This window comes from Balearica regulorum, chromosome 18 (assembly GCF_011004875.1).
Source record: "Balearica regulorum gibbericeps isolate bBalReg1 chromosome 18, bBalReg1.pri, whole genome shotgun sequence".
Taxonomy (NCBI): Eukaryota; Metazoa; Chordata; class Aves; order Gruiformes; family Gruidae; genus Balearica; species Balearica regulorum.
This window is the reverse complement of record NC_046201.1, coordinates 555616-579521: the sequence shown is the minus strand read 5'-3', so window position 1 is coordinate 579521 and position 23906 is coordinate 555616. Positions and strand designations below refer to the sequence as shown.

Here is a 23906-nt window from a genome sequence, read left to right as displayed (position 1 = left end):
GGGAAGCTGGCAGGGTGCTAATGCCTCTCTTTTCCTCCCAGGTTGAGCCACTGAACGGAGCAGTCTTGGGGCCGGGGCCGGCGGGGGAGTGCTGTGCTGAGAGCCGCTAGTCGACCTCTGCGGGGGAGAGGGCAGCAGCTCCCGCAGGGCTCCATGGCTCCGGCCTTACCCCTGCGAGAGCTGCTGTCTCGACCCCCTCTTCGCGGACAGGGCTGGACCCGACCCACCCTCCCCCGCCAGTGAAATCATTAACCCCGCCCCGGGCAGGACCCCGCTCCCCCAGCCCGGCCCCGCGCAGGACGCGGGAAGGGGCGGGGGGTCCCCGCGGGAACGGGCAATAAACACCTGGTGTCCGTCACGTGGCTCTGCGGGGGGCGGGGCTCTGCGGGGGGCGGGGCTCTGCGGGGGGCGGGGCTCTGCGGGGGGCGGGGCTGCTCTGGCACAGCCCCTTCCCGCGTCACGTGCTGCCGCTCGGAGCGGCCTCGGCGCCCTCGTCACGCGGGCGGGGCCGGAGCGGCGGCGGCGGGATGGAGGAGGAGGAGGGCGGCTACGGTCAGTGCGGGCCGGCGGGGCGGGCCGGGGACAGCGCCCAGCACCCCGGGGCGCTCCGCGGTCCCCACCTGGGCCGGGCCGCGGCGGGACGAGGGGCCGGGGCGGCCCCGGGCACGCAGCCGGTGGGGGCCGAGGCGAGGGGCCGGGGCGGTCCGTGATCCGTGGGAGGGGATCCCCGGGGGGTGGTGGCGGCGGTGGCGGCGGCGGCGGCGGGGGGCGGGCGGCTCTCCCGGGCGGGCGGAAGCGTTTGGGCCGGGCCGCTCCCAGGTGCAAGACCGGGGTCGGCGGCGGCGCCGGGTCGGGCCGGGGCGAGGGGGCGGCGGGACCCGCGTCCGCAGGTGAACGGGGCGGCTGCTCGCCCGAGCGCGGCCTTGGCCTTCGTGGCATCGGGCGGGGCCGAGGGGGCGGTGGAGGAAGCGCCGGGAGGAAACCGGCACCCGGTGCCCGCAGCCAGCGCGGGCAGCGGGACCCGCGGGGGAGCGGCCGGGGCCGGTCCCTCCTGCACCCCCCCGGCGCTCCCGCTTCACTGCCGGCGCGGCCTCGTCCGTTGCCGGGCTCAGCCCAGCGGCCCCGCACAGCCGGCGCCGTGCTGCTCTGCGGGCACAGCTCGCGAGCTGCCTGCAGGGTCGGTGCTGCCGGGTCCTGGGGCCCGCTGCCCGCACGCCTTCCCTCCACTGCTCACACTTTGTATTCAGCTGCTGCCTCTGAGCTCCGTCTGAATTCCGGCTCTGCGGATCCGCAGGGCAGGCCCGCGTCGATGGCATCCGTTGAACATCACCTTGGCTCGGGAGTGCATCCGCCTGGTGCGGGAGCACCCAGTGTGCGCTCAGGACCCGCTCCCAGGGTGGGCCGAGCGGGGCGAGGTGGCTCAGGGGCTCCATCCTCCGTGTCCGCAGAGCGTCTGCTCCTGGTGCCGAGGAGCAGGACCGGGCAGAAAGGCGCTGCCTGTGCCTGGACCCTCTGAGCAGGTTCCTGTGTGTTGGCAGGTGGGTTTTTCTTGAGCGAGGACTTTGCTGAGGGGGAGGCTGGAATCGCCCCGGGTGAGATCTCAAACCAAAGCCCTGATGCTGTGAGCCGTGCCGGTGACTGTTCTTCCTGGGAGCCGAGGTCATCTGGGCAGTGCCGGTGAAGGTGCTGCTGCTGGCAGTGCTGGTTCACGGGCCGGCTTCCTGCCTGCTGCAGTTGTGCAACACAGCTGATTAGGAGGCTGCTGTTCCACCCCAGAAGTGACTGCGCTTGGTGGGGAGTTTACTGTGTGAGATAAGGCGCAAGCGCCCAGCCCCGCTGGTGTGCAGCCTGGCACGGGCGTTGTTGGGTGCAGCCCATTAGTGGGAGAGTGCTGCAGGGAGCGATTGTGTGAGCGTACTCTCGTTGCTTCCCGGAATTGCCTGGAAGACATCCTGGGTCATCTGTCAGCATCAGAAATTGCCCACTCACCATGCCGCAGGGGCCGCAGGGTGGCACGCAGGGCGAGTGGCACAGCCACCTCCAAATCCCCGCTGCTGTCCCTGTTGTGGGGACATCACGGTCTGCAGCTCTCCCGAAGCCCTTGAGCTCTGTTGGTTTTGCAGAGGACAGTCTGCCAAGGCCTCAGCACGGCGGGAGCCCGACAGGGAGGCTTTTGCTGGTGGGATTGTGCTGACGCCAGTGTCTGCCCCATGACACGCGGCCCCTCTCCAGCCGTCTGCCTCAGCAGAGAGCAAATCCTGGGGCGAGCAGCTGGTGGCACAGATGTGGGCTCCCCCCACTCCTGCCAGGGTGCGGGGCTGTGCTCCCACCCCCTTCCCAGCATCTCCCTGCGGGGAAGGTGGCCAGACCGAACCCAGCCCTTGACCGGAGCTGAGCGAGTGCAGCGGCAGGGGGGCAAACACTTCTGGATGGCGGGGCAGCGGTGTTGCGGTGGGGAAGCCGTGCAGCACTGGTGAGCAGCGTGGGGAGCACGATCCCATCCCAGCACCATGTCCTGAGCTGGGCCCCGTGTCAGCTCAGACCCAGCCTCGGGGCGAGGGGGATTGGGCAGCACTGGTAATCCTGCTGCACCCAAGGGATTACTGCTCGCTCTGGCCTGGGGATTAAGGGATTTCTCTAAGCGGGGCCGATGCAGCCTGCCGCAAAGCGATTTGTGCATGGGGACCCTCGCTGTCTGGGGCAGGATGGCCAGTGCCGGGAGGCAGGGTGGGCTGGGTGAGGTGTGGGACATCCCGAGGGAGGGTGGGCAGTCAGGTCCCCCGGCAGGCTGGGGGGGTCCCCACCCAGGGGGATCCCCACCTTCTCCTCGCTGCCAGCCCACACAGCTCTGTTTTGCCGGCAGGCCCTGGCAGGCCCCTTGGCACGTGCTCAGCAGTTTTGGAGGCAGCCTGGGACTGCGGTGTGCACCTTTGCATCGAGGGGACCGGGGCTGGCGGGGGGACGCTGCTGGGGGAGCTGCTGGTGATGCACCGGCCCCTTCCCTGGCATGGTGCCGGGGTGAGTCGCTGGGCCCGGCTGGGGGAGCGGCTCTTCCGCAGCGCTCTGCCAGGGCGCCCAGGTGGAAGACACGGGGACGGTGCAAGGATGGCACCGGGCTCAGAGAGCAGAGCCGGGGCAGAGCTTGGGCAACGCGGTGTGGGGCAGAGGCAATTAGCCAGATCCTCTCCCGAGGTGTTCGGGAGTAGAGAATGGTAAGCCATGTTGCTGACACTCAGCAATTACACGTCAGGGACACAGTGGGGCCCTCGTGTCCCCGTGTGGCTGTTGTGGCCGTCTATGCGCTGGGCTGTCACTGTGGGGTCGGGGTTGGACGCTTCTGTTCTGGGCCTGAGGGAGGGGGGAGGCTGGCGGGGGGGAGGCTGCTCTCCGGGGCCCCCCTTTCCGGCAGGTGGAGGATCGGGCCCACAGCCGTGGTTAACATAACCCTGGGGTGTTTGTAACCACCCCCCATCAACTGGGCAGGGTGCGAGGATCAAACCGGGCATCCGGGTCGTTCAGCGTGGGAGATGCCACCTGGCCCTGCACCCATGGGTGCTGCTGCCGCACGGGGGTTTCTCCAGATGCCGATCCAGGTCCTGGGCAGGCACTTGCTACACCACATGCCCAGCTCAGTCCCCTGACCCCCCGGCTCCTCTCGCCTGCCCTTGTGTCTCCCGGCGATGTGGCAACCACCGCTTTGGCCCCTGGGAAGGGGAAGTGGTGCCGAAACCAGAAGGTCAGTCATGTAAGTGGCGAGCGGCTGGCTGCCCACAGCCCCAGGAGCTGCCCTTCTCCTCTGCCTTTCATCCCAGCCACAGCCATGCTCTCCGGGGACCCTTCTGGCCCACACCCTCCTGCCTGCGAGGGCAGCTTGCTCCCAGGGTGCCCTTCCCCGCTGCCTGCCCGTCAGGGCTCCTGCCTGCCCGGCTCCGGTTTCTCCTGGCTCAGTGTGTCCCAGTGCTTGCCGGCGCAGGCGAACGGAGCTTGCTGGCTCCTGGCAGCTGAGACCCGGTAGCCGGGCTGTCCGCAGGACGCTGTCTCATGCCCTGACAGGCTCTGGGGTTTGTTACTCCTGGCCATGCCCTGTGCTTGGGGATTGTGCCCGCTTGGAGGGAAAGAGCTGTTGGTCTGGTTTGGGTTCACTCGGCACCTGTGGGCCTGGGGGGCAGGAGGGCTGCACCTTCCCCCAGCTCCACAGCTGACCCTGAGGCCGGGACCCGGGGCAGGACCCCCCAGGTTCCTGCTGCGTGGATCTCCCAGCACCCTGGGACTGCGGCAGAGCCAGAAGCACCTCCGTTGCCCCCGGGGCATGCCCAGAGTTCAGCCATCTGACCGGCGTCGCCGGGGGGCTGGCGATGGTGCAGCGGGCCTGCCTGTGCACAGCGCGTGGGGCAGGCTCAGCCTGTCGGGGCTGTGCCGGGATCGGTGCCCGGGCCCTGCGCCCCACGAGCGGGGGCTGTGGCGGCACCCCCTGCTCCCCACGCCTTGCCAGAGCCGCGTTGTCTCTTGGTGCACCTTCCTTTATGCAGTGCTGGTTGCTACGCGACCGCCGGCTCCCGATGCTTAATGCTCTAATACGGAGGGATAAAACCGCTCTAAAAATACCCCGCTGCCGGCACCCCGTGGGGGCAAGGGGGCTGCCGGGGGGCAGGCAGCCTGGGGCGGGGGGGCTGCCAGGGAGTTCCCCAACTCCTCGTCCTCTAAGTGGCTTTGAGCCGCGGGAGCGGAGCGGGCTGGTGTGCAGGCAGGGAGCGGCAGGGATTGGCTGGGGCTGGCGTGTGGGCTCCTGCGGCTGGAACTCCCCTGCCAGAGCCGCCTTCCCCAGCTCCGGCTAGAGCGGGGAGTCCTCCGGCTCCCCTGCCTGCACCCTGCCCACGGGCCGTGGCACTGGGAGCCTGCAGCTGAGCCGCACAGCACCTGCCAGGCCTCTGCCTGCTCCTGCCTGCCCCATCGGAGCTGGCAGCGTCCTGCGCGGGACCTCCACAGCATGGGGACAGTCAGTGAGCTCTGTGCCTCCAGTTTCCAGGCCTTCCTCTGCCCATCGGTGGCTGCCAAGGCAGGTAGGCGCTTTGTGCCCTTCCCTCTCCTTGCTGCAGGGTTCCCGTCCCCCCGGCAGACGTGGTGGTGCCCAAGGCACCGGCTCCATATGGCTGCTGCTGACAGCAGCACAGAGCGTCCTCGCCATCTCGCTGCTTCCTTCCCCCGCGCACCTCCAGCCTCCCCAGACTTCAGCCTGTGCAAGCGCTGAGCCCCGGCAGGACGGCCGGGCACCGGGCTGCCTCGCGTGGTGTTGTCCCGCGCTGGTGCTGGGTGCCACGCTGGGACAGGGGGTATTGGGGGACCACTGGCAGCCATGGCCGGGAGGACACACGCAGCCCGGTGTGGCTGTGGCAGGTTCTGCCCCAGCCCCTCGCCCTCCCGCCCTGCCCCGGGTGATGTGCGAGCGCTTGGCCGCCCTCGCCGCTGCCGGTGTGTGTGGCTGCAAGCGCAGCTCGGGACAGCGCTCTGCAAACCGAAACCTGTGCAGGAGAGCCCAGCGCTGTGTTGGGAATGCTGTTGAGGGCTGGCTGCCTGCGTGAGCTGCTGCTGTCTGTGGGTTCCTGCCTGAGCATAGGACCGGGGTGGCCGTGCGGCAGGGCATGGAGCTGCAAGACCTCCTCCAGCCAGCCCTGCGCCTTGCTGGCAGCTGTGGCCAGGCAGCAGCCGGCTCTGCTCCTCCTGAGGCCCAGCGCGGTGAATGGTGCGGAGAGCAGGCGAGGCGCCTGCCGACCTGCGCTCCTGGCACCCGCACAATGCTTGACGCGTGTGGACGTGGCTGAGCCGCCGCTTGCCCGGCCGCGCCATGGGTCAGGGGTCTGCGCATGGGGAGTGTGGGAGCCTAGAGCCGCTGGGGAGCGAGGCAGCGGCTGTGGATGTGGTTTCCCTGCTAGGCTCTGGGCACGGAGCACAGGTGATGGGCAAGGCTGTGCGAAAGCTGGACGAAGGCCCTGGCCATCTCCGGGTGCCGGGTCCAGCCGCCTGGGAGGATCTTTCCTGGAGCCGCCTGTCCCCAAACCCTTCTCCTGACGCACCTCAGCTGTCGGTGGGGAAGGATGGGGCTGACGCAACTCAGGATGCGCACGCGGTGTGGTGAAAACAGGATGTGGTGTACTGAGACAGGCAGGAAGTTTCTCGAGTCCCCATGGGCCCCCCAGCCACGGGGCACGGTGGGAGTGGGCAGCGGCACCCTGCAGCAGAGCCCAGCGACAGCCGATGGCAGCACCCTGGGCTCGTCCCCGTGGTCTGCCTAAACCCGGTCGGTAGCTTTGCCCCTCTAGCACGGCCCAGCGCGGGTCGGTGGGAGGGCTGGGTAGTGCTGCAGCACAGCTGTGATCAGAGTGACCGACTCGATGCTTCCGAAGCCTGCCCTCCCCTTGCTCCATAGCCGGCGTTCTGGGTGCTGTTCCTCCATCTCGCGGTGCCGAGCAGGATTTAGCTGAGTCAAGGCGGCCGAGGCTCATGCCTGTCTCCAGGCAGCTGAGAGCGGGACGGGGACGTGCCAGGGGGTTTACTCCCGCTGCAGGCACAGCCCCGTGGGCCCCAAACCGCGGTGATGTATGGAGCAGTGGGGTCTGTCCAGGCACCCTGGAGCAAGGGGGCGGCAAGACAGTGGGGAGCAACCCCCTGTGGGGACCGGCATCACTCCTGGCCCTGCTCCTGGTCCCAGTTCTGGTCCCATCTGACCGTGTGAGCTGCCATGGAGTCTGCAGAGGGCAGCAGGCACTGGTGGTCCCCACAGCCCTCCGGGCCCTGCCCGGCGCTCGGTCCTTACAGCTTGGACAGGACCTGGACCTGCAGTGGGGGGTCTGGCGGAGCTGGAGGGGGAGCTGCGGGGCAGGGCCAGGGGTCTGCTGGGGTGGGGGGGACCCAGCTGGTGGAGGCGAGGGGACCCCAGCATTGCTGCAGCGAGCTCAAGACATGCTGGGTCAAATGTCCTGGCAGCCCCCAAGGAAGGGAGGGCTAGGCCAGCCCCCAGTGCATGCCTGGAGGGCTGAGGAGGGGGAGCAGGGCCCTGGCTGCCCCGTTTCCCCACCCGGCCGGGAGCAGAGGAGTTAAGGCGCCGGCGGCCCCAGGCTTGTTGTGGCAGGAACAGGGTGTTGCTGGTGCGGGCTCCTGGTGAGGCTGGGATGACGCCCAGGCGGCCCCGGAGCTCATTGGCCCGGCACGGCCCTGACTCACCCCAGGAAGCACCGGGGCGGGCAGGTGTCCGCGCCCCGAAACAGCAGCACCTCTCCGGAGCCACGGACAGCACGGGCACGGCTGACGGAGCTGGTGGAGACGGCCTGCCAGCATGGTGCTCAGGGCGGAGGGCAGCGGTGAGCTCAGCCGGGGGTTGCGCGGAGGCTGGAGGGGCTGGGGCGAGGGGGAGGCGAGCGGGCAGCTCTATGCCCTGCTCCTGTGCCACCCGCCGTGCCTGCTTGTCTCGGGGCAGGAAGGCGCGCGGGGTGAGCGTGGCCTCTGTGCTTCACGGGCTTTGCTGTGGGCATAGTGGGAGAGGGGGGATGTGCTGCTGCTGCTGCTGCTCCCAGCTGCCGCAGGCTCCAGCGACCCCAGAGCCTGGGATAGAGGGACGAATCCCACCAGTGCCCCTTGCTGCCCTCCTGCTGCCGCCGGTGTGCAGGGTCCTCAGGCTCGTCTGTGACCTGCGGGAGCCCCCAGGGCCCCTGCGCGGGGGCCTCATGCTGGGCGGGGAGCAGGCGCCAGCGTTGGGATTGCTGCGCCCCAACTCCTGTACTGGGCCGAAGCCAGGGCAGTGAGCGCCTGCTCCGGCCTCCCCTCCCCTGCAGCACTGCTCTGCCCACAGCACAGCTCACTGGCCTTTTGGGAACCATCGGGGCTCCGCTCAGCTTGCAGGGCGGGTGCTGTGCAGAGTGCCGGGGAAGGGTTAACGCCCTCTTCCTTCCCCAGAAAAGCTCTTGCGTCTGGGGTTTCTCTTCCTCTGGCTGCTGCTGACATGGCTGGGCCGGTGTCACGAGTGCTTGCCCTCCATCGCAGCAGCGCAGGCGGGGAGGGACCTTCCCAAGCGAGCCACTGGCCCCTCTGCCCTGCAGCATCCCATCCTCTGCTGCGCCTGCCCCGGGGCCTGCCGAGACCCCTGCCCGCTCGGAGGTGAGCAGGGGGAGGCAGCGCTGCTCCTGCTGGGGCTGGCTTTGTTGGCTCCAGCCTTGGCCAGCTCGCCTTGGGGCAGGTCCAACCCTGGCACTGAATTTCACCTCCCCTGCAGCCATGGCTGGGCAGGAGGGTCCCATGGCACAGCCCAGGGATTTAGAGGGTTTTGTGTCTGGCAACAGGCGTGCGATGCAGCTCGGCCCTCGCACAGCAAGCCTGGGCTTGCTGGGTGCCCTGGGCCCGGGCAGGAGGGGCTGAGTGCCTGCGGGAACGGTGCTGTGGTGCACAAAAGGTGCTCGGATGTATCGATAAGGCAAGGTTTCTGGTACTTCAAGTTTAAATAGCTTTTAACCTGGTGCCGTGAGCCAGGTCGTCTGGTTCATGCTTCCTGGCGTCAGAGACTGAAAATATTGGGAAGTGTTGCCGACGCATCTGGAGGGATGGTGTCGCAAGCCAAGGCTGCCTCTAACCTTGGCAGCAGGGGATTTTTGCGAAGGAGGAAGCTCGTCAGAAAGCCCGAGCGGAGCCAGGGAAGTGCTGAGTTCAGAGATTCGGTTTGTGTGGTCGCGATCGCCCCAGGGGCGCATGCGGCTCCCACTGAGGAGGCGGCAGCTCAGGGAGAAACGATGAGCGGTTGAGGACGGTGCCGGTCGAAGGCACGCTGCATCCCTGGGCGCTGATACAGGGCAGGCGGCTGTGCTGGGGACGCTCTGGGTGAGTCTGGGCTGGCGGCGGCCTGGAGACCACACAGGCTCTCGGCAGAAGGCAGCAGTAATGTCTGGGGAAGGAGGCAGCCCTGCCCAGCGCCTGTCCCCAGCACCCCTGGTGGGAGGCGGCACGAGGGCCAAGCTGGCGGGTGCTGCTGCCACCTCCCTCGGGGACGGTGCTGTGGTGTTCTCGTGGGCGGCCTTGGCGTGCAAGGTGGCTGCTGGAAACTGCTGGCAGAGGTGGGAGGCGTGGGTGGTAGACGAGGGCCGGGAGTGCTGCTGGAGGAGCGGGTGACCTTGGGGATGGGAGGGGACAGGAATGGGATGCCATGTCACTGTGGAGCAGGACGTCACACTCTGGGGAGCACTAGGAATGTCCTGGGAGCTGTGGGGCTCAGGAGCAAGGAGGGGCATGTGGTGGCCCTGGGATTGAGTTTTGGGGATGGGGGGATGGTGTGCCTGGCTCCCGCGGGGTCACAGGGACATGTAGATGTCACAGCGGGCAGGTGAGGTTTGTCCGGAGCATGCACCAGCTCCGGGCCCTGGCTGGAAGGACGGATCCAGCGCTGAGGGGGCTGCAAGGGCAGCCAGGAGCTGGTTTTCTCCAGGACTGGCCCGATGCAGTAGAGCAACCCACAGGGCTCCAGGTCTGTGCAGAGCCCGGTGCCACTGGGCACAGCAGAGCTGCCCAGCCACGGCAGGGTCCGGGACAGGCACTGCCACCAGCCCGGCTGGGGCAGAGCAGAGTTAAACAGGACTTGGTGGGGCGGCAGGGCCGAGGCCAGGGAGGAGCGCTGGAGCCGGTCCAGGGGCCATGCTGGTCCTCACTGCCCAGCCGCCGCGGGCTGAATCAGCAGGAACCAGCGGTGCCCGGCTCCCCCGCTGCTGCTGCTGCCTGGTGGGGCGATGCCCTGGCCCTTGCATTCCTCGCGTGCCGTCGGTGGCACTTGGCCGCTGCGCGGGGCCAGGGACGCTGCTCGCCAGCCCGGCTCCTCCAAGCAGCTGGCAGCTCCACATCGCAGCTCCCGACCAGCCCCAGGCTGTCGGCCGGGAGCAGAGGCTGCGCCTGGAGCCCGGCAGGGATGATCCCCACGGCCACGCGTGCTGACCTGACCATGTCTCTGCTCAGTGCCCAGTGACCTGACCCCGGAGGAGTGCCAGGAGCTGGAGAACATCCGCCGCCGCAAGCAGGAGCTGCTGGCTGACATACAGGTGTGATGCTGAGGGCCGCCGCATGCACACACAATCCCCCTGTCCCGGACATGGCAGCCTCTCGCTCAGGGCTGTCCCCTGGGAGGCAGGGGGCAATCTCCCTGCCTGTGTCACTGGGCAGGGTCCCTGCAGCCCCATCCAGGGTCCCTCGCCCTGCTGCTGGGAAAGGGGAGGGTGGCCCAGGCAGGGTGGGGAGAAGAGGCTGCCCTGGCCGGGGTTGTCCGTGACGGCCGTGGGATCGGGGTGCAGTGCCCAGACCTGCAGAGCCCGTGGAGGAGCTCTGCAGGTGTTCCATCCCCTTTCCTTGCCAGCCCCGGGCTCCTTCTGGCCCCTGGGGGCTCTTGTGACCCTTCTGGGGCAGAAGATTGGAGCTGCTGGGTCCGCAGGGCAGGGTGAGCTGGGCTCACGGGGTGGATGCCAACGGCTGCTGCAGGGAGCCCGTGATCTGCCCCACAGCACTGCCTCCGCGGGGCCCCGGGGCTGGGGAGAGGGTCCCAGGGGGGGACATGGGCCCCGCAGAGCCCCGGGCTGCACACTTGTGCCGCTCCCCAAGGCCCCGGGCACCGGCATCTCTGTGCCAGCCCCTCCCTGGCACGGGCAGGCACAGTGTCCGGGCCAGGCCACTGCCCTGGCAAGCGACTGCGAGGTCAGCGCTCATCTGGGACACTCGTCAGTCATGTCCCTGATTAAGGCAGCAGAGGCTAATTACTGCCATATGCTGGGCATGATCTAAAGGGATTAGGGGGTAATTTTGTTAACCTCTGAATCTCTTCCTTCCTGCACGTTCAGAGCATGGTGATGCTGCAGGGGGATTAGCAGCGGGGTGCAGCCAGCCCCCTCTGCAAGTGCCCCCCCGAGCAGTGCAGCCCCAGGGCAGCACTCGGGGTGGGAAGGAGAGAAGGAAGGAGGTGGGAAGGAGAGAAGGAAGGAGGGGCTGCCGGGGCCTCCTGGGGGAATGGCCCCGGGCTACCGTCAGGGCTGGAGGGTTTGGGAGGGAGGCAGGCACCTTCTGTCTCAGTGCCCTCTCTCCCCTCAGCGGCTGAAAGATGAGATAGCAGAAGTGACAAATGAGATTGAGAACCTGGGGTCCACGGAGGAGAGGTGAGTCCTCTGCTGTCGCGGCAGCCCAGGTCTCTGCTGAGCCCTGAACACCGGCTCGCTCGCACCGTGCGGGTGCCGTGGGAGAGCTGAGCAGTGCAGCCCTGTCCCGTGGGTGCTGGTGCGGGGGGCGTTCCCAGGCACTCTGAATTCCCTGGAGCGGTGGCAGGACCCCAGTCTGACCCGCTGCTCCAGAAGTCTGTTTTTCCAAGCCTCAGACCCTCTGTCTGGCCACAGCGACTGTCAGACTTTGTGGCTCTGAGCTGGCGCGGGTGGTGCCAGCCTGGGATTAGGGGGTCCCGGTGGCCGACGGGAGCTGACTCCCAGCATCGTTTCCAATCACCCACTGGGGCATGAAGGCCATCACCCTCACACCGGCCCCACAGGTGCCTGAAGGCTGCTCTCCCCACAGCCCTGCCGCACCCAGCTTGCCCTAGCCTCGCCCCGTGCAGAGGTGACCTGCCGGGATGCTGTACCCCCCACCCCTTCTGCACCGGGTGATGCCATGGACAGGGCATGGCAGCTCCTCTTTGCTCTGGGGCCCGGCGGGCTGAGAGCAGCCCCGTGCCGCTCTGCTGCAGAGCAGGGCAAAGACATGGAGCAGTGTGCCGGCTTTGCCCCGTGCAGGTTCCACTCGGAGGCCTGGCCCAGTCCGAGTTGCTCAGCTCCCGTTCCCTGCAGTGCTCTGCCCGAGGGGCAAGGGGGCAGGCAGGAGGAAGCCAGGTCCCTCCTTGCGCTCAGAGCTGCTTTGTGCCTTGCAGGAAAAACATGCAGAGGAACAAGCAGGTGGCGATGGGCAGGAAGAAGTTCAACATGGATCCCAAGAAGGTACTGCAGGGAGGGCTGGGCAGGGACCGGGGCAGCAGGCTCCATGTGGAGGGGCATTTGCCAGCCCGTCTGGGGCAGTGCAGGGGCTCTGCCACCTCACAGTCAGGGTGCTCAGCCCCCCGCTGGGGTCGGGGCAGAGCCAGCACATGGGGCAGGGGCTGGGGAGGCAGCGGGCGGACCGGCAGGGCCAGCAGCAAGCCCCAGAGCAATGCCTCTTGCACCGCTCCAGGGCATCCAGTTCCTGATCGAGAACGACCTGCTGAAGAACACATGCGAGGATATTGCTCAGTTCCTTTACAAGGGAGAGGGCCTCAACAAGACAGCCATCGGTGACTACCTGGGCGAGAGGTACGCTGGCTGGGGGCGGCTCGGGTCTCCTGAGGGTGCCCCGGGCTCTCATCGGGAGAGACGGGATGCTGCAGCTCTTTGAGCTTCCAGGGCAGCTGAGTGGGGGTTCACGGGGGGCTGAGCAGCCCGTGTGCGAGGGCCAGCTGGGGGGCTGTTCCGTCCGTGGTTGGCACTTGCAAGCGGCCAGTGTGCGCAAACCGGCCTGGGACTCCAGCAGAGGGGCAGCTGCAAGTTTCTCCCCCCCCCAAAATGAGCAGACTCTGGAGCGGGGCAGGGAGACGTGAGGCCGCTCAGCAGTCACAGGACTTGCTGATCATGCATCCCTCGTGCTCTGGCTTTGTTCCCGCAGGGACGAGTTCAACATCCAAGTGCTGCATGCCTTTGTGGAGCTGCATGAGTTCACTGACCTCAACCTCGTGCAGGCCCTGCGGTGAGTAGAGCGGGCTGGGAGCTGAGCCGTGTCCCACCGGGGCAGAGGGGTAGCAGGCTGGCCGGGAGCCGTGGCCATGTGAGCATGGCCAGAGGGTGCGCGGAGCCCCCAAAGCAGCGCAACGCCTCGCTCTTGGCAGGCAGTTCCTGTGGAGCTTCCGGCTGCCTGGGGAGGCGCAGAAGATTGACCGGATGATGGAGGCCTTCGCCCAGCGGTATTGCCAGTGCAACCCTGGTGTCTTCCAGTCCACAGGTGAGCGCCTGCCCCGGCCCCTCTCCTCGGCCATCCTGCCTCACAGCTGACTTTCCCCTCCGCCCCTGTAGACACCTGCTACGTGCTCTCCTTCGCTATCATCATGCTGAACACCAGCCTGCACAACCCCAATGTCAAGGACAAACCCACAGCAGAGCGCTTCATTGCCATGAACCGTGGCATCAATGATGGGGGGGACCTACCTGAGGAGCTGCTCCGGGTGAGGGGCGCGGAGGGGCCGGGGCTGGGCTGCGGAGCTGGCCCGTCGCAGGGCTCCCGGGCGGAGCAGAGCTGACGCCATGTGTCATTGTACCAGAATCTCTATGAGAGCATCAAGAATGAACCCTTCAAAATCCCCGAGGATGACGGCAATGACCTCACCCACACGTTCTTCAACCCCGACCGGGAGGGCTGGCTCCTGAAGCTCGGTGAGTGCTGGCAGACGCGGCCTGGGGAGGAGCTGGGCTGTGGGTGCGATGCCCCGGGCTATCTGCACCTTGCCTGCTGGCCTGGCTCCTCGGAGCGTGGCCCTGCGGACGGGCAAGAGGCTGCAGACAGGGGCACAGTCCCCATGGGGAAGGCATCCATATGTTCAGCAGCCCTCCATCTTCCCTGGCCTGGGTAGCAGGAGCGGACTCACAGCTGACGAGGCCCTGCAGCGCGGCGGCTGGGTGGGCATCCTGGGGGATTCTGCCTCTAGGTTGGGCAAGCCCCAGGGCACAGAGCCGGTACCAGGGTCCGGTGTCAGAGCACGGAGACCACAAGACCCTTCTCGTCACCGAGTCACAGCAGGGTCCTGTCGGAGCAGGCCCCCGGGAGCGAGCGGCGAGCTGCCCCAGGCTGCGTGCGTCCCCCCCCTCCATGCCACAGACCAGTCCCTGCCTCACCTTCCCACAGCATTATCACCTCCGCATCCCGGCTCCACATGCAGGCAGCGTGCATGGCATCCCCGCGGCCCCGCTGCACAGCCCGGCTCTCGCGGCCGGCGAGCCTGCCCCCACGCCCTGGCTCCTGTGGCTTCTCCTGTCGGCAGCTCTGGGGAATCCTCTGCCCAGATTGAGTGAGGGGGGACAATGGGGTGCTGGCAGGAGCGGGGTCTGGTGGGGGCCTTTCCCTGGGGCTCTCGCTGGGGTCAGGACCCTCCTCTCACCAGGAGGGTGTTTCTGCCGTGTTGCAACCCCTCAGAATGGGAGAGAGGCCTTGCCCCCCACCCCATGCCCTGACTGGTGCAGAGCCCAGTCCTGGGGCTGAGCAAGGGCCATCTGCCCCCCGGCTCTGGGGCAGGGGGCCGTGGGGGAGAGCCCCAGACCTGCCTCTGCTGTCCCTGAGTGAACCCAGCGCCCCGCTGGCAGAAGGACCCATGCACGGCAGGTTGGCACTCGCTGCTGTCGGGGCCGTGGGCAGCTGGGGGTCGGAGAGGCGGTAGAGCAGCCACGGTCCCCAGCTCAGCTGCTGCAGCTCAGCCCACTCATGGGGCAGGGAGGGACCCCATGGGGCGGGGGGAGCCAGGCCCTGCGCCCCCCAGCTGAGGAGATCCGTCCCACAGAGCCACAGCGAGCCAGGGCAGGTTGGCCCTCGCGGTGGTGCCTCCGACCCGGCCCCTCACAGCTTCCCTGCTGCAGCCCTGCGCCACTGACCCGCGCGGGGCAAGGGGGGTTCTTTGGGGTTTCCTCTTTTTTTTTTTTTTTCCTTTTTTTTTTAATTTTCTTTTCTCCCTCATTTGTATGTTTCCATGATTTTGGCTCTTCCTTTCCTTGCCCCCAACTCCAGGAGGTACGTACCCCTCTCCCCGCTCTGCTCACGCCGCTGGGGCTTCGTTTCCTTTTCGTTTTTAATTGCTGGTGATTAGTCTCATTGCTGCTGCTGCTAACCACCCGCACCGCCCCGGGGACCTCGCCTGCCAAGGGGACAACCTCGCTCCCGATGCCGCAAGGGCAGGGATGCGGGGTACCGGCTCCGCCGATGCCGAACGCCCCCTGAGGCCTGCCAGCCCCCTCCGCTGCCCCGGTGCACCCTGCGGCCTGGGGGCGGACAGGGCCACAGCCGCTCCTTGACCGGCCACTGGTGGGGGCCGCCCGCCCATCCGTGCTTCGCCATGTCTGTAGGCAGCTCAGCCTGGCCGCAGTGGGTCTTTGCCTCTGGCACCACGAGGGATGGGGATGGGTTTGGGGTGTCCTGGGGAAGGGCCTCAGCCTGTGGGGGGGGGGGGGGAGTTGGGGGGTGCTGAGTGCCTGGAGCTGGATGGGAGCAGGGAGCAGGCAGGAGCCGTCCATGTGGTGCCCTGTGCCAGGGGCTCGTGGCAGTCCCCGTGCTGGGTGCTGGCGCTGCCCTGACTCCACCGCCTGCAGCCCCGGGGTGCCAGCGAGCACCCGTGCTCCCCCTCCCAGGGCTGTGCTGGCCCTCGGTCCTGTACAGCTGTGCGGGTCCTGCCTGGCCCCATGGAGCCCTGCACCCCTGCGCGCCCTAAACCCCGGGCTCCTCCCGCGCTCCCTGTGCTGCAGGACCCTGCCCTGGCACGTGGCCTCTTCCCGCCCGCAGCCCCTGGAGAGGAGGTGGCCTGGGGGAGGGCTGGGGGCTGGAGAGGGTCAAGCCCTGGGTTTTGGGGTGCGCTTGGCTGGAGGGAGGCAGAGGGGGGTTTCCTCTAGGAAGAGCTGGCCCCAGCCTGGCTCCGGGGCAGGGACTGGAGCGGGTGGCCGGCTGGCATGGGGGAGCAGGGAGGCATGGGGCCTTCCTGGTGGGGTGGGGGAGATGAGCACGGCCCCCAGCGCACGCTGTGCTTCCTTGCGTTTGTGCCGGACCCGGGCAGCACGGCCTGGGTGTTCGTACCATGGTGGCAGCACATCCGGCACCGCTGCAATGGCCAGAGCACGCCGGTGCGGTGGAGGGGGAGCCGGGCCCAGGGGTGAGCAGTCCCTGAGCCGGGGAGCGGCTTCTGCCTCTGCGGTGGCACTTGTGAAACTCCCTCTGGCCAAAAGTCCGTGAGCCGTGGCCCTGGGCTCGTGCCTTGCCCCAGCACTGGGCTGCGCTGGCCAGGACACAGCGGGACTGTGGCAAGGGTAAACAGAAAGTCCCCGCATCCCCCTGAGAGCTGCCTGGCTGCAGTGTCCTCTGGCCACACCGAATCAGTGTTTTGGGTGGGAACGGGCACAGCGCTCCTGGCCCGGCACCCCCGCCGCCCTCCGCCTCCATCATCCTCATCCGTCTGCTTTCCGCTCCTGCTCGTGCCCTGCCCGGCGTGGTGTGTGCTGCCTGCTGCTGCTGCGCCCGGTGTCCACCGGGCTGCCTGGCTCTGCTTGCGCCCCGGCGCCCGGTGCTTGTCTGTGTGTGTCCGTGTGGGCTCCAGCTCTGCCGTAGCCTCCATGTGCCGCGAGCCTCCAGGCGCGTGCCCCGGCCGCGCTCTGCCGGGGCTGTGCCCAACCTGCCCCTCTCTGCTCCCAGGAGGCAGGGTGAAGACGTGGAAACGACGTTGGTTCATCTTGACCGACAACTGCCTTTACTACTTCGAGTACACGACGGTCAGTGCCCTTTGCTCGGGGTGTGCTGAGCCAGGGCAGGGAAGGGCACCGGTTCCGACCCAGCGCTTGTTTGCCTGCGTAGCACAGGCATCCCGGCAGCATCCCGGCGCGGGGCTGGCATCCTGCCTCCTGCTGTGCCGGTGACTATAGGGGTGGGGGACACGGCCCTCAGGCCCCTGGGCAGCACTAGGTGCCTGTGCGGAGTGGTGGTGGGGATCTGGGTGTTTGCAGCATGCAGCCCTGCCGGGGGTGGGCAGATGGGGTTTGGAGTTGTCCAGCCTGCAGCTAACGCCTCTGCTTGGCCCCACCAGGATAAAGAGCCTCGTGGCATCATCCCCCTGGAGAACCTGAGCATCCGCGAGGTGGAGGACTCAAAGAAGCCTGTGAGTGCCGCAGCAGGAGGGGTAGCCCTGGTGCTTCGGTTGTGGGGAGCTGGGAGGTGCTGCAGCACCCGGGGATGCCTCCAGCAGAGGCGGCAGGGCCTCACAGCAGGCGCTGCCTCCACCAGTCGTGGTGGCCAGGTCACCGCAGTGTCCTGGGCTGGTGGCAGGGCACACCTGGGGACTGCGGAGTGACGATCACAGCATGTTCATCCCTCTCCACTGCGCTGGGGGTGGCCATGCCAGGGGAGCACCTGCAGCCTCGGTGCTCTGCCTCCTCCCTCCCAGCTTGGGGTCCCCTTGGGAAGCGAGGGCTGCCTCTGAACCGTCTCCTCCCTCCCAGAACTGCTTTGAGCTCTACATCCCTGACAACAAGGACCAGGTGATCAAGGCCTGCAAGACAGAGGCGGATGGACGGGTGGTGGAGGGGAACCACACCGTGTACCGCATCTCAGCCCCCACGCCCGAGGAGAAGGAGGAGTGGATCAAGTGCATCAAGTGAGTGTTTGGAGGGGTGGGCGGCAGGACGCTGGGCAGGGGCAGCGTCTGAGGGCAGCGCTTCCCAGGGCACCTTGCAAGGATGGGTGGGAGCGGGCTTTCCCAGGGGCACAAAGGGACCTGCCCGAGCCCTGCCAGGCAGGACAGACCCAGCCCTGCAGCGGGTTTTGCCTGGCTGTATGGCTAACCCAAGCCCTCGTTCCCCCTGCCAGGGCAGCCATCAGCCGGGACCCTTTCTACGAGATGCTGGCCGCCAGGAAGAAGAAGGTGTCCTCCACCAAGAGACACTAGCCGCCTCCGCTGGCCCTGCAAGGCTGGCATGCCCCCAGCAGCCCCAGTATCTCCCCTCCTGGAGGGCTGCGGGGCCGGGGCCGCACTGCAGCCTGGCCATCGGGGCCCAGGACCCAGCTTCAGCTTCACAGTTTCTTTACCGTGGGGGAAGGGAGGGGGCAGAGGCATCTCGGTGGCTCTGGCCCCCCCATCACTGCCTCATCTCCAGGACAGCGTCTTCATGGGCTGGAGCTGGGACAGCGACACCCCTGCACGCAGGGAGCCCCGTCCTGCCCTGGGCTTGGCTGCAGATTGGGGACGCCACCTGTGTGTACCGTCCTCCCCTCCCACCTCGGCCAGCCAGGGCACCGCAGGCGCCCTCCCTGCTCCCAGTCCCCCCAGCAAGCGTGCAGCTGCACATGGCGCTGGGTCCCCCACAGCGTCCGTGTCCTGAAGCACTTGGGGTGTCCCGTTGTGAAGGATGAATGGCTGGCGGTTAACGGCTGGCACTTTTGGGGTGTGCTGCAGGTGCAGGGGTGAAGGGCGGCAGCCCCAGGGCGGCTGGGGGTGGCCCCGCAGAGGCCCGACTCTGGCCCTCGTTGTAGCGGGCCTGGGTCTGTCCTGGGCTCCCCCATGCTGCCGCCTTGGACCCTCCCGGCTGTCCCTGGGGATGGTCCCCATGGGCGCAGGGAGGGCTGAGGGGCAGGGACTTGTCACCGTCACGCTGTGCAGTGGTGCCACATGGGGCACAGACACGTTCTCACCCAGCCGTGGGGTGCTGGAGCTCGGATGAGGGCCCCGGTCTGGTAGCACTGGGTGGCATCGCCCCGGAATGTCCTTGCAGCGCGACCCCCTCGGCGAGGAGCCGGGCAGGCCATGCCAGCGTGGCCGTTGTCTCCTCGAGCACAAGCCCTCGCTCCGAGCCAGTGGTGAGACATGCCCGGAGCCTGCGCCAGGGGTGGCTGCTGTCGAGGGGGTCCAGCCAGGGTGGGGGCTGCAGTCCCCCGCCTCTGCCTTGCAAACGCCATGTCTTGTCCTGTTCCCCCTGGCTACCGCGCACGGTCTGGAGAGAGGTGCCTGGATCAGTATTAGTCTATTTATCAGAGGTGTAAATACTCCTGTATAGTTTTCTCCTTTTAGATTATTTTGTATGTCAGGTCGTTCTGTGCAGAGGCCTCTCCAGAGGGCGAGGGGTGGCAGGATTTTTTATTCTAATCTTTTCTTTTTTTTTTTTTTTTTTTTTTTTTTTTTGCCACGGCCTTGTGAACTAGTTCTGAGGATCTGCAGCAAATAAACACCGAACCGCGCTCAGCCTTGGCCTCCTGTGGTCTGTGTGCAGCTCGGGGAGAGCAGGAGCCCCTGGCCCCCCGCTGCCAGCCCCCGCCCTGTGCCCCCGCTTTGCGACCGGCTTCATGCTTTTCCCAGTCCCGAGGTTTTGGTGCCCAGCCTGCAGCGATGCCATGTTAGATGAAGCTGGCGGTGCTGCAACCAACATGCTCCTGGTTTGAGTCTCTGCCTGTTCCCATTCAAGGCCTCTCGTTTCTTGGTGCACTGGGAGGTGTTTGCCCTCTCCAGCTCCCCAGGGACCTTGCTGCAGGCCGCGGGGTGGCCGTGCCGGGACGGCTCTTGGTCCTGCACCCTGTGTGCCACCTGCCCGGTGTGCAGTGGGGCTGGCACCGAGTTCAGCTGGGCAACACACACTGCACTGGTACGAGGGGCCTGGGCCAAGAGGGGTGGTGGGGCACCCCCTCGGGTAACCCCCCGCTCACACCCCAGCTCCGGTCTGGCAGCTGCCGGATGCCCGAGCGCCCAGGGAGGGAGGGGCCCTGCCCAGCCTGCGACAGGGGCCGGGGGGGGGGGACCATTGCCCCAGCCCCGGTCCTGCGCTGGGCTCTGGGGTATCAAACCTCCCCGGGTGGTACCAGCTGTAAATGGGAACGTGATCGAAAGCAAAGTTGAGGCCAAGGGCAAACCAGGAGCCACAGAGCCCGTGTGCGGCCGTGCTGGGGCTGGGGGAGACCGGTCGGGCCGCCCGCACACCCGTGCAGAGAAAAACCAGGGCCATGGTGGGGAGCCTGGCAGAGCAGGGGGCAGGGGCAGCCCTTGGCACTGTATCGTGTCTGGCACGGGTGGGGGGGGTGCGTGGGCAAACAGCCTGGCCAAGGGACACCAGGCAGGGACGCCGGGGGGGTGGAGGGGCAGCCCTGCGGTTCTGAGGCAGTTGGACTGCAGCCGGTGTCAGTTGGGACCGGTGCCGGTGTCGGTTGGGCTGCAGCCGGTGGCTGGAGGCTGCTGGACGGCTGAGGGGTGCAGCAGGGCAGTGGAGCAGAAGAGCCAGGCAGGGATGGGGCAGGCTGGGGGACGATGGAGCGGGATGGGGGGTGATGGAGCTGAGGACAGGGCAGGCTGGGGGGTGATGGGGCCAGCAGCTCCCCGTGGGGCTGCAATGTGCCAAGGGAAGGCTGGGGGTGGCGAGGGGACTGTGACAGGGCTGGGGTGTGGGGTCTGTGCTGTCCCCGGCTGAGTGGGGCTTCGTCTGTCCCTGGCAGTGCTGGGGAGCCACGGCCGAGCCCAGTGCCGGCGGGATGTCGGCTGTGCCGGATGAGCGGCATGGCTTCCTGGAGAGCTTTGCCACGCTGCTGCTGCAGGTCCGGCCGGACAAGTGGAGCAAGTTTGTGGGCAGTGAGGAGGCTGCGGCCGTGCTGGACGAGTTCTTCAAGCAGCAGGACGTGCTGGAGCTGGTGCTGGCGCTGAACCCTGCCGGGCAGCTCCTGCTGACGGCCGGCTTCCCACCCGCCCTCAGGGGCAAGGGCGTCTACTTCGTGAAGAAGAAGAGGGAGAACATCACCCGAGAGAACTGCCAGAGCGGGCTGCTGGTGGGAGATATCAGCCCCTCGCCGGTGGAGCAGCTCATTGCTGTGATGGAGGAGGTGGGTTCCCTGGGCAGGCACCGTGCTCAGGCTCGGGGCAGTGGGACGAGCCCAGCTCCCCGTACGGGCCACTGCTGCCTGGACATCCACTGCGGGCTGCCGTCACCAAAATTTTAGGTGGGCTTGAAAAGAAACTAAATTAAATTAATAGAAGAAAAATTGCCCCAGGCGCTGGCCCTGGCTTCACAGTGGCTCTTGGCCGCCCACCCCACTCTGCCGGTGGGCTGACTGCATCCCACTGGGACATGGAGCTGGGTGAAGGTCACAAGCCTGATTTTCTCCTGGGGCCCAGCTAGATTGCTTCTTCCTTGTGGTTTCAAAATCTCGGCGCAATTCCCCCTTCCCCATGCCCTGCAGCTGGGAAATGTCTGAGTGGATTTCTCTCAAACTTCTTATAACTATTCCTGCTCAGAAGACTGCCAGCCCAGAGCACCCAAAAGCTGTCAGGGCCCAGGAGCTCCTGCGGTTCCTCCTCCTCAATGCCGGGGGCTTTTGCTTGTGCGCCAGCCCCTGACCCCACTGGGTGCACTCCCAGCACTTCCCAAACCGTGAGTGTTGGAAACCCATCACAGGGTGAGGGGACTCCTGGTCGCACTGACAAAAAAAACCAAACAAACAAATGAAAAAAAAACCAGCAAAACTGATCCATGGCTGCTGGAGCTGTGGCTGGACTGAGACCGAGCTTGGATGGGCAGCAATAAGGGACACTGTGCACACCAGTGCGGCCGCACACTGCCCTTTGCAATGGGAGACCCGGTGCTCCTGTCTGAGCACCCGACCGAGCCCTCTCCTCCAGATCGTGTTCCCCCTGCTCCTGAGCGAGGAGAACGTGGCGGGCTGGCCTGGGGTGGTGGTGGAGGACATCATGCGACATGCCTGCCGGCTGAAGAACGAGATGTTTGTGATGGGTAGGAAGATCCAGGGGAAGCCGCTGCTCCCACTGCCGGAGCACCTGGACGGCTGGGACGACTCCAGCACCATCCTGGACTGGTGGGTGCTGCCGGCACCACTCGGTGCCAGCAAAACCTGGCAGGGGCCCGCGGCAGCACAAGTCCGTCTGGGAGGGATGGGAGCTGGGATGACAGCTCGGTCCCTGAGCACCCCTGGGCACAGCTGCCCCTCAGCAGCACAGCAGCTTTGAGAGACTCATGCTGGGCTGGCAGAGGTGGCTGCAAGCAGGCGCACGGGGGTCCCCGGGGCAGCACGGCTCCCCTGGGGGGATTCAGGGCCAGTCCTGGTGCTGGAGCATAACCCGGCTGCCTTTCAGCCTGGCAGGGCCCGTGGACATTTCAGTGCTACACTCCATTGAGACCATCGTCATCGAGTGGTCCCATCAGATCGGAGACATCCTGAGCAAGGACTCGGCGCAGCCGCTGCTGGAGGGGCTGCACCCCCTGCCCAGGACAGAGTTTGAGTTCTGGCACACCAGGACGGTCAACCTGCAGTGCATCAACGACCAGGTACTGCCTTGCCCGTGGGTGGCGGCGTGTCCCCGGTGCTGAGCCCCTGGTGCTGACCCTGCCACCTCTCCCCTGCCAGCTGCTCTCACCCCAAGCCACAGCGCTGGCCGGGATACTGGAGAAGGCCAGCAGCTGCTACTGGCCGGCGCTCCAGAGCATGTTCAGGGATGTCAGTGCCGGTAAGCCCCTGTGCAATGTGGCGGGCAGCTGCCTCTCGCCCCTCCGGTCCGTCCCTGATGCAGTTTGTCCCCTGGCCCAGGCCTGGAGGAAGCCAAGGACGTCAGCCTCCACCTGCAACCGCTTCGGATCCTGCTGGAAGAGATGGAGCAAATGGATTACTCCCAGGTAAATTATATCTGGCAGAATAATCAGGCACCACCTGGCTTCCTCATCTGGGTAAAGGCGGCAGCACTGAGCCCCAGAGACTGCGTGTGGGTGCAGATCCACCCCGGCTCTGCCTGACCCTCGTTAGCATGGCCATGGCCCGCACTAACGAACGGGGCTCTGCTCCCGCAGCTGCAGCCCTGTGTGGACAGGGTGCTGTGCACCGTCCGCCTCCTTCGGACTCACTGCCAGCACTACAGCTCGCCCGCCCGCATCATCATCGTCCTGCAGGAGATCTGCAACCTCCTCATCGAGATGGTAGAGCCCCGGGGCTGGCGGTGCTGCACCGCTGTGGGACCGTTAGCGGGAGGGTGACACAGGGCAGGCGTGGGGAGCCCAGCTGGGGTGGCATAGAGACACCCCAATCAAGGGCCCAGCAAAGTCCCCATGTAGGGCTGGAGGGGGTGTGGGGCAGCAGTGGGCTCCCCTCTGCCAACAGCCCCTGCCTGCATCTGCCTGTCCTAGACCCGCAACTTCCTGAGCCCCGAGGATGTGATGAAGGGGCTGCAAGGAGAAACCGAAGAGACCTTGGGGGGAATAAGACTGAGCATTTCCACCATAGAGAAGCTGTTCCAGTCCTACAGCACTTACTGCTCCGACCTGATGCCTGTATTGTTCTCGGTGGGTGCAGCGGACGGTGCGGGGTCCACCTGGCCCCGTCCACACCAGCTCGGCTTGCTGATGGCTCCTCTCCACTTCCAGGAGGAGCCACAGGTCTGGGAGTTCCCCCCATCCCTCATCTTCAGGAGAATGGACTCCTTCTTGCACAGGCTCAAGACCATCAAGGTGACAGCAGAGCATTTCGGGGCACAGTGCCGGGCCCATGTGGGCTCCCCCTGCCCTGGGGACGCTGGGGTGGTCCCCTGAGAGCAGCACAGGGACAGACTCTGCTCCCGCCCCAGGGTGGGCTGGGGCTGCCAGAGCAGGAGAGGAGCAGAGGGGAGGTGGGAGCCCAGCAGTGGTGCGTTGCTGGGAGCACAGTGGCATCCTTCCCAGCACAACAGCCGTGCCCCCACGCCCCAGCTGGGCACCCCCAGCCAGGCTGCGAGGTGTCCCTAGGCAGGATGCTCCTTGGGAGCAGAGATCTCACAGGATGCAGCCCCGCGCTGGTGCTGCAGCCCCTGCACCTGCAGCACCGGGGCACGGGGAGCCGGGGTTTGCCACCAAGAGGAGCCGGGTGAGATGATGGTCTGTGCTCGCCAGGAGCTGTACCAGACAGCTATCGAGTTTCTGAAGCTGGAGAAGGCAGAGCTGGGAGGAATGAGAGGAAACATCCTCGGGAGCCAGGTGTTTCAGATCTACGAGGAGGTCTCTGAACTCATCAAGGGTTTTGCTGATTGCAAATATGATCCCTTAGATCCCGCAGAAGAGGTGAGTCAATGCTGGTATGGAAGTGTAAGCATTTGCTAATGACAAAGATCGCTTGCCAGAACATGCTAGAAGAGC

The 23906-nt window shown here is 66.7% G+C and overlaps 2 protein-coding genes across 11 annotated transcripts in view; both read left to right on the top strand.

Moving 5' to 3' along the window:
* Positions 1-431: 431 nt before the first annotated feature.
* CYTH1 (cytohesin 1) lies at positions 432-18997 on the top strand. 10 transcript variants are annotated; one of them, XM_075770312.1, is made up of 13 exons: positions 432-552; positions 9985-10067; positions 11104-11168; positions 11927-11993; positions 12223-12341; positions 12691-12771; positions 12911-13023; positions 13095-13243; positions 13340-13451; positions 16462-16538; positions 16850-16921; positions 17262-17416; positions 17629-18997. In XM_075770312.1, exons 1-13 carry the CDS (start codon positions 528-530, stop codon positions 17705-17707), a joined length of 1197 nt encoding a protein of 398 aa, XP_075626427.1. In that variant the 5' UTR covers positions 432-527; the 3' UTR covers positions 17708-18997. The 10 variants fall into 10 exon arrangements, with proteins under 10 accessions (XP_075626427.1, XP_075626421.1, XP_075626430.1 ...); XM_075770309.1 differs by lacking the exon at positions 432-552 and adding an exon at positions 4748-5060; XM_075770310.1 differs by lacking the exon at positions 432-552 and adding an exon at positions 5380-6295.
* Positions 18998-20112: 1115 nt separating this feature from the next.
* DNAH17 (dynein axonemal heavy chain 17) overlaps positions 20113-23906 on the top strand; it is a 36991-nt gene continuing 33197 nt past the window's right edge. The window contains 9 exon segments of the mRNA XM_075770680.1: positions 20113-20616; positions 21413-21741; positions 21743-22076; positions 22156-22255; positions 22336-22421; positions 22593-22718; positions 22926-23081; positions 23163-23246; positions 23664-23831. Coding sequence (XP_075626795.1) covers positions 20272-20616; positions 21413-21741; positions 21743-22076; positions 22156-22255; positions 22336-22421; positions 22593-22718; positions 22926-23081; positions 23163-23246; positions 23664-23831 — 1728 coding nt within the window. The 5' untranslated portion in view covers positions 20113-20271.